At 36.6% G+C, this 9,447-nt stretch overlaps 1 protein-coding gene across 1 annotated transcript; it reads right to left on the reverse strand.

The window, feature by feature from the left end:
- Positions 1-1,745: 1,745 nt before the first annotated feature.
- On the reverse strand, positions 1,746-8,463 carry LOC128219526 (uncharacterized). The gene is made up of 6 exons (XM_052927337.1): positions 8,221-8,463; positions 7,352-7,891; positions 6,795-6,903; positions 5,583-5,803; positions 3,840-3,944; positions 1,746-3,097 (listed from the first exon to the last, which is right to left on the reverse strand). The coding sequence occupies exons 1-6, from the start codon at positions 8,392-8,394 to the stop codon at positions 2,561-2,563; spliced, it is 1,686 nt and encodes a 561-aa protein (XP_052783297.1). The 5' UTR covers positions 8,395-8,463; the 3' UTR covers positions 1,746-2,560.
- Positions 8,464-9,447: the final 984 nt, after the last annotated feature.

The following is a 9,447-nucleotide window of genomic DNA, read 5'->3' on the forward strand; positions in this document are numbered from 1 at the left end:
TATTAAATTCTTAAAGGTGATTGATAATATTTGGACCAAATTGTATACATAATTACTTTTATACTTTAATCAATTTATAAGTTGTTTAGATAGGGTAAACATTGATGAACGTGAGAGGTATTGAGCTTAGATATCATTACTATTTTGACCATTTGTTCAATTTTGGAAACAAAAATCTATATAGAATATAGATGCTATTTTTTTATGAGTTTTTAAAAGACCTAATGTAGGGAAAACATTGAAGATGTTTAAGCTTCACATCAATGAAACTCTAATTATGTGATGGCATCTTTGGCTCAACCACTTGCTTCAAGATGTCAGTGTGCAGGCAACAGTATCAAGTCTGGTCAGTGTGCAGGCATCTGAATTAAATCATGTCGGTGTGCAGGCACCTAAACATATCAACACGTAAAAACAACACCACCACTACACAATTTGACAATACTAATTCATTATTGATAGTTAATCATATTGCATTGCCATACACCATCAAACTCATTCAATTTCATAACAAAAACAGGTTTAACATTTCACTCAGGTAAGCCATTTAGGGTCATCTAATCCCTCTTGTTTTTGTTTTACTCTCCCTTGCCTTTGTTAAAGCGGCGAAAATTAAAGTTTAAGACGGTTTGTTGATTTTTAGCTCCACTGGTCAAAGGCGAGAAAAGCTTATGAGATGGTGCAGTGTCCGTTGTTCGTGCTATCGTCTGAACACAATTGCTTATGCATTTGGTCTAAACTGGCCACACTCCGGGGTTCACAGGTTTCCTAGAGACACTTCAGATGATGGTCCTCTACCAAGTTCAAATTATGCCCAAGGGGTCAAAGCTAGCGCCACCCTTTTGATATTCTTTCTTATGTTCAACTACTGCAATGCAATTTGAACAATGATTACAGAAATCAAATGTTAAAACTGTGCTTGGATAACCTTGACTGTGACCTATTGACCTACATATTAAAATATTTCACCCAACTGTTCTGCTTACAACATTTTCTGTCTGATTACATTTTGAACATTCAACCTTTTTAGCTAACCCAAACGTAAAGCTAACTATGAGCATGTTGTCACAGGAGAAACGGAAAACGTGGCACAAGCAACGGAATAGGCTGCTGGAGAAGCGTTATGGATCGCACGAGTATCTGAATGAGTCGCAAGAGTATAGGAATGGGTTGCACGAGTATTGGTGAGAGTCGCACGAGAAACGTAATGGGTTGCACGAGTATCGGAATGAGTCGCACGGGAAACGTAATGGTTTGCACGAGTAACGGAATAAGTCACACGAGAAACGTAATGGGTTGCACGAGTATCGAATGAGTCGCACGAGAAACGTAATAGTTTGCACGAGTATCGGTGAGAGTCGCACGAGAAACGTAATGGGTTGCACGAGTATCGGAATGAGGCGCACGAGAAACGTAATAGTTTGCACGAGTATCGGAATGAATCGCACGAGAAACGTAATGGGTTGCACGAGTATCGGACTGGGTTGCACGAGTAACGGAATAGGTCGCACTAGGAACGGAATGGGTTTGCACGAGTAACGGAATAAGTCGCACGCGGAACGGAATGGGTTGAACGAGTTATATAATGGATCGAACGTTTGACGAAATTGGTAACACGAATAAGGAATGAGGCGCACGAGTAACGGAATGGGGAAACGGGTCACGGAATTATTTCATCACTCATCATTTACCAAATTTTAACATTCAATAGCTAAATAATATAAAACAAACAAAACATGTTTTAAATGCAAAAACGTTTATATTGATTTTTGGACAATAGTTTATTTTAAGTTGATAAAAAAAAACAATGCTTAAAACAAACTTTTTTTAGCACATTTTACAGCATACATATTTGCAGGTTCTGAAAATGTAATGTTTTTGAAATAGATATTTGATTTATAGTCAACAACTATATATATGCAATAATCTGTTGTGGTCCTTCAAACCCACTTTTGCATTGCGGCAGACCATGAACTAATATGAATTATACAATCGAAACCACATGAACCGCTTCTATAAAGATCTTTGTTGATTTTAGTCGGAAATTGAAATTGTCTTAGTATCATTGAGTCATTATTTTGCAACTTATTTGAGTAAATAGAACTTAAGCTAGTGTATAAAATAAACACAAAGCTGAGGAGATAAAACTGTTTTGCCATTTGTGAAGTTCATACTGTTTTGTACACACTGAGTAACTAGTAACGACTAAGATACTTTATTAAAACGAGCACACATCCTTTTCAAAGGCACAATAATCAAGGCAATAAATCTACATATGTTTACTGCAGTTATTGATAATTTTCTGCAATACTGATACACCCTAATATAGGTCGGTTTGGTACAGAATCCCGGTTTCAAAAAAAAAGTAATGCTTATCTACTTACCCTTCTTTTTTTAAATATGTAACTTGTAACAAAGAACTTTTTTTTGGCCTTTCACGACGGACACGGATAACTAATAGGCTAATAAGAATCAACAAAATACATGTTTGTATGAAAACTAGGACCACTTGACGTCCACCGAGTTAGTAACATACCATTTCCTGGGTACTACAAGTGCTTTAAAGCTCACTTTCTCTAATGTCTTGAATATTTCGACATATTTTCAACTTCGGCTTGTAATTCTTATCATATGGTCGGAAATAATTGTTTCTCCTTGCAAACTTGTTCATATCAAAGTCAAACCAATTTTTCAACAATATGTTCAACGCAGACTCATCGTATCTGTGACAATCTGCAGGTTTTCTGCCTGTAAAATCAAACTTGCACTGCCGTTTGGAACCAGGTGGCGCCAAACAATTTTCCTCCAGTGCGCATGCGGCAAACATCTTCATCACGTGCTGATGTACGTCATCTGTATTGTGGATAACAATGGCGCGAATTTCAATGTGTGGATGGAACGAAAGTTTTTCCGTGTCAGACGGGATAAATTCGAGCATTTTAGGGTGAGTTGCGGAGTAAGTGGAATAGCTAGCACTCTGTCCGACCACCATAATACCGAGTTCGTGAGACTCGTGCAGAAGTGGGGCAAGTTCTTGTGTACCCAACCGGAACTGAGGGTTGATCCAAGTTATGTGGCCAAATTCGGCGAGGGCCGTCTGAAGAGACATGGAAAAACATCATCAGTGGAACAAACCAAACCACTTATGCAACATGCAACGAAAAAATACAAATATCTTTCATTCAAGTTCATGTCAATAATACGCGCTGCATTTCGACAGAGCGTCTTCCTTTCAAACCAATTGTCCCAGTTTACTGATCCTCCAAACCCCCTTTCCAACATTTTAACCATTTAAATTTCCGTTCTGATGGGGAGGCGAATGTCAGAAGGTTGTGCCCCCTAAGTAACGCCCCCTATAATGTCAATTCCTGGACCCGCGCCTGGGTTGCGTATCCATAAAGATCCTAGACTTAAGATCGTAACATTTTAGGCGTTACTCCGTTTCTGGCGTAGGCTGCGTTTCTATAGATACATGTAAGGTCATTATCACATAGTTTATGCCAATTACTGTACAGTTGAACACGAGCACTCTTAAACGACTAAGATTATTTTTGACTTGTGGCCCAGGGTCCCGTTTCATTAAGATATCTTTGTAGTTAACCTTACGATGCTAATTAGTGCTCGGGGACATACTTAAAATTACGGGCATAATCTATAATAATGCCAAAAACAGAGTGGAGAAAGTAATGATGTTAGCCTTATGCTCTTTATTGAACGGGGCTCTGGTTCGTAAACATAGCTTATGGGATTTCAAACGTTGGATGAGATTTCTAATTTTCTCCAGTTACAGTATAAGTCACTTCTATTCGCATACAAATAATTTAAGGTGGATTTCGCACCTGCATGACGAGTGGTTTCCAGTGCATATCGTCCAGGTTACTGACATAGGATGGAAACAATTTCTTCATAAACAGCCGCACTCGAACACCGCAGTAGGACATCAGCTGTAACATATAGATAATACGTTCAGAGTCCCGGGCCGAATTTAATAAAGCATTTTAAGCCATTACCTAACTTATGTCGATTTCTTAAAATGTTCATAGCCAAACCAAAAGAAATGTATTGTATAAGCGGTTTTAACATTAAAGTATGCTTTTAAAAAAGGGTCAATGAAAATAAAATTCTTATGTTTTTGTTTCATATGACTAAAGAGATGCAAAAATTAGGAAAGTGACTGAAGTTAGGAAATGACTTAAGAAGTTTTATGAATACCGCCTCTGTACTTTACATATACTCTTGAACAAGTACATCAGTTAGGAAGGACTTAAGCAATTTTAAGGTATCCTATGTACAATAAAGAGAAATGTTGATGTCCGTATAATGTTTGTATCATTCGATAGGGCTTATTTGTAGAGGAAGAATATAAACCGCTAGCGGATTCATGGGGGTGCGCACCCAACCGCCCCCCTTAAAAATCGCCCAAGATTATATTTTATATCAATAAAGGAGATAATAGAAAAGTAATATAATACGCCCCAAATGCACCATTTCGGATTATAAATTGATAAAAGAAAATTGGGGGAGAACCCGCAAGCCCCCCCCCCCTCCCTACCCCATGCCAACACTTTAATCTATATAAATTTCGGTTCTTAGGGAGAGGCGCAAGTCAGAAAGTTACGCCCCCTGAGTACACCCTATCTAACGTAAAATCCTAGCTCCGCCCTTTTAGAAGTTCTTTACCATTACAAATAGCACGATCACTGTGTTTCGACATTGAGCGATTAAAAAATTGGTCATTTAAATTCCGGTTTTAGTTTTAAAAAATAATTAAAAGAGAAACTTACAAACTGCCGTACCGTAATCTGTCATGCTATTTTCGATTACTACACATAATTATCAGTCACTAGTAAGCAATCATTTCCAATAATACCGCCATTGCATGGGGTGACCAGGTTGTGGCCAATGGCTCAATGAAATAAAAACAGTGTGTTGTGCATCGGATACCCTACGACAATAGTTTGACTCGTTAAATTTAGTTTTAAGCATAATCTGAGGTGACGTATTTAACTATGCCAGCGGTATACTGCTTCTATAAATCTTTTGTTTTTTTTTTTCATTTGCTGGGACAGTACCTCAAAACTTGGTACTTCAACGTTATTCTATTGTAATTGAACAGTTTAGATATGTTCATACATGATTGTATACCAATCAATAACCAAAAAAGTTATTTTTCAGAGTTAATGATTTTGCATACATGAAATGAGTCACAAAACAATTAAAACAGAACAGCTTTCATTCAGAATTTAGAATTTGGAATACTAGTAAAGAGAAATATCTACAAATGGCCATAGCTTGAACAAATGAAGTTTCGGTCTTCGATCAGATTATGAAAAAGGGAAAAGTATAAATAACTCCGAATGACACATTTTAACCATTGGAAGAAGTTTTCGTGTAGCTAAGTGCAACAAAGCATCTAAAAATACTGTGAAAATCATGTTAACAGCGGAAATGGATCTTCTGTGTCACATTTGTTTACGATGATAATGATCAATATTTATAAAATATATCGCAATGCAAAGAGCCGCGAGTTTTTGAATGATAGTTTCACGGCATTGTATTTATAATTCAAAAAATTGACCTACATGTTTCTTCTGGTCTTTGGTAAGGTCAAGGTCATATATGTATATCTTTCTGCTCGGTAGGTTGTGCTGTAACGAGGCCACGAGCTGCGTCACTTCCTTTATCTGGGACTGTCTGGCGGCGGTAACGAAGGGAGGGAACTCGTGGTCATCGTCTTTCCTCTTGGCCTCGTAGGCAGCCTTCCCGTTCAGTTGATTGATTTCCAAAGGGTTTAGTCGGCGGCCTGGCAAGAAAGAGGAGTATTTTTGGAACAAGTATCTGGAATTGTTTCCTTACTTAAGATACTATTCATGCTCTCTTTGTTTTGCTTTAACATATATTCTTAAACTGACTATTCAAATGTTGAATATTGCTTATAACTGTCCTTTTATAGTAACGCTATACTAGTTTCTGTTTACATTAGAAACAGTCATTTCAGGTCTACCTGCGACTCATGGTGGACTCGATATTATATGACATACTACACTGGCATAGCTATGCCCATACATTATACCGATATCATATGACATACTACACTGGAATAGCTATGCCCATACATTATACCGATATTATATGACATACTACACTGGAATAGCTATGCCCATACATTATACCGATATTATATGACATACTACACTGGCATAGCTATGCCCATACATTATACCGATATTATATGACATACTACACTGGAATAGCCATGTCCTTACATTATACCGATATTATATGACATACTACACTGGCATAGCTATGCCCATACATTATACCGATATCATATGACATACTACACTGGCATAGCTATGCCCATACATTATACCGATATCATATGACATACTACACTGGAATAGCTATGCCCATACATTATACCGATATTATATGACATACTACACTGGCATAGCTATGCCCATACATTATACCGATATTATATGACATACTACACTGGCATAGCTATGCCCATACATTATACCGATATTATATGACATACTACACTGGAATAGCTATGCCCATACATTATACCGATATTATATGACATACTACACTGGAATAGCCATGTCCTTACCTATACCGATATTATATGACATACTACACTGGAATAGCCATGTCCTTACCTATACCGATATTATATGACATACTTCACTGGAATAGCTATGCCCATGCCTATATCGATAGTATACGACATACTACTAGTACTATGTTCAGACAGAGATAGCAGAAAAGTTCAAATTTAAAGTACGTACCCATATTGTTGACGGCCACCTTGTACTCCTTCTTGTCAAATACGTCCTTGACCTCGGGCACCTGCACTTCTCGCTGATCTGCTAACGGAACACCCACTTTCTGATTGACCTATAACATATTGCAAATGACAAATTCGTGTATTCAAAAGATATTTCACTGCATTTGTGGTCAAGACGGTCAGGTTGACCATCTGCGGGTAGACAAGCTCATCCCATCTTTAATATTAATTGAAGTTTGTTGTTTGAGTGCCGTTCAGTGAATAGTCCATTTATGTTTGTGTGAGCCATAAGGCCGCATTAGTACGTTCTTTATTTTGATAAACTTGTTACGGCCTAGTTGTTCCATTAAAACAAAGTTGCTACTTTACAGTATGGTATCGAGTTTGGTAAATGCAAAATATATATAGTGGCGTTTTTGTTGTTTTTAATTTACGCAGGGTTGTCTGGAAAAAGTTGAGAGAGATCTTTAATCTTGGTACACAATTATAAAAAAGGTAAGATTCTGCTAATGAACTCGCTTATTTACCGCTTGCCTCAAGCAGTAGTTCCCAACTTACCGCGTCATATTTGTCTGCCTTGCCCTTCTCTGCCTCATCTTCAGCCACTTCATCAACAGCGTCTTTTAGCACATCAGCCAGTCTTTCTTCGATTTCTTTTTCCAATTTTAAATCTTCTTTCTCTTCTTCTTCATTTATCTCATCAAACGCGTCCTGCACCACTTCTTCAAAGTGATCACCAAAATCTTTTCTTTTGCCACCAGCATTGTCATCATTATTTGACTCATCTTCATTATTTCCAAATACGTCATCACCAGTTTCCACATCGTCGTCATAAAATGGTTTATCATTGTCCGGTATATCATCACGACCATCGTCTATATCATTCCCAAAGTCATCTTCGTTTAATCTTATATTCTTAACCTTTTCAGCGTTCTTGTCTGCTTGTTGTTGTTTGAAATCTTCAAAAACTTTATTGATTTCTTCTTTTACACGTCTGTTAGCTATTTCTTCATGTTTCTCATCGCTTGGCACATCAACCAAATTCGACTCACTGACTTTCCAATTACTATCACTTGGGTGTCTATCGTTTTCTTTAGCCTGAAATTAGCATGATTTGCTCCCTTTATATAGTACATCTGGTTATATTTTAAAATTGTTGGTGCAGGTCCATCTTTGTAATAAACTCACAACATGAAAAACTAATGTAATGTAAAAGGTTATTAAAATAGCCATCATAGCATGTGAGAAGTAATCGGTTTGGCAATCCATGTTCTTTTCATATAATCATACATGTGTTTTAACCAAAAAATAATTTGATAGAACCTGACCATTTTATGATAAAAAATACAAATATACAAAATATTTTTTTTAAAGGTCAATGTAATAACGAGAGAAACAGAAACATTTTCATGAAAAATAACACTTACGATGTTCATCTTTTGATAAACAGAATATAATATAAACGCTCCAATCACGAACACCAGGTACTGTATTATCTTTTTCATTTTAAATTTCCTCATCAGACTGCGGGAACTGGGTAGAAGGCTTGTTCCGAGATCAAAATTATCACCAAAATGCGATCTTGTCTTTTTCCGTTGCATTTCGATGTGATATTCCACGTTTAATTAATGTTTTCAATTGCTTTGAATCCTGTTAATGTGTACGTTGCGAATCGATTTGTATAACGTATGAACCTATTGACAAAAGTGGTAAGGGTAGTTATGATATTTTGTAAACATTTAAAGGCACAGCCACGCACATTGAAGATGTGCTCTTACTCCCAAATAAGCAGAACCACAATTAATACAATTGATTGTATTTACCGAAAAGGATAAATAAATATCGAAAACAATGGTTTTTATGAAATATACCTTGTTTAAATTAAAAAAGGTGCATACAACACAGTATTTCTACCTTTTAATATTATCGTCATTTAGGACCCACCAGTCATTTAATATTTGATCGTTTTCAGCTATTAAATACACGGTTACAATCTTGAAGTCAGTAAATGATATTTATACCCTAAATATATATTCAGTAAAATTGGCTTCCGACTTTAAATAAGGAGTAACCTTAAAAGTAAAAGATTTTTTCTGTTTGTCACGTTTAAATCAAACAAAAAAGTCATTCCGAAAAAGGTCAAAGAAAACTAAGGGACACGTTTGAGCACATTGCTTCTTCTAATATTTAAATAACAGTAGTAGTCTCATAGAGTGCATACATTCGCTTGCAGATAGACTGTGCCTTACGGTCCGGGGCCATCTGTTACACGAGTACAGGTTTCACATGGTCAATAAGACAAATGCAGCCTCTGGTTTGGTTTCTACGCAACTCTACAATCAATACAACAGCTTGGAGCAGTTCATATGTTTTGAAGTTGGAATTCATTCAACGTTGACACCAGTCTTACATTATAGCATGACATACCGTTTGAATACTGGTTTAGAAGGCATTTAATTAAAGTGACACTCTTATTTAAGAGTGAAAAGAGTCAATAAAAAGTCAATACATACACGTGTATAACAAACACACATTTTGAGTGATAAACCAGATGCAGTCTAACTCCCAAATAAGATTCACCACAATAATATAATTGTTCCAATACATGTGTATACCAAAAAGGATGAATGTCGGAAATGGTTCTTATTCGGTAA

Source organism: Mya arenaria, chromosome 15 (genome assembly GCF_026914265.1).
Source record: "Mya arenaria isolate MELC-2E11 chromosome 15, ASM2691426v1".
NCBI lineage: Eukaryota > Metazoa > Mollusca > Bivalvia > Myida > Myidae > Mya > Mya arenaria.

Coding starts and splice junctions, on each gene's coding strand:
- LOC128219526 (XM_052927337.1), bottom strand. CDS start 8,394: ATGCAACGGAAAAAGACAAGATCGCATTTTGGTGATAATTTTGATCTC. Junction 7,892..8,220: donor TTTATCAAAAGATGAACATC/GTAAGTGTTATT, acceptor TGCTAATTTCAG/GCTAAAGAAAACGATAGACA. Junction 3,945..5,582: donor CCAAAGACCAGAAGAAACAT/GTAGGTCAATTT, acceptor TATATGTTACAG/CTGATGTCCTACTGCGGTGT.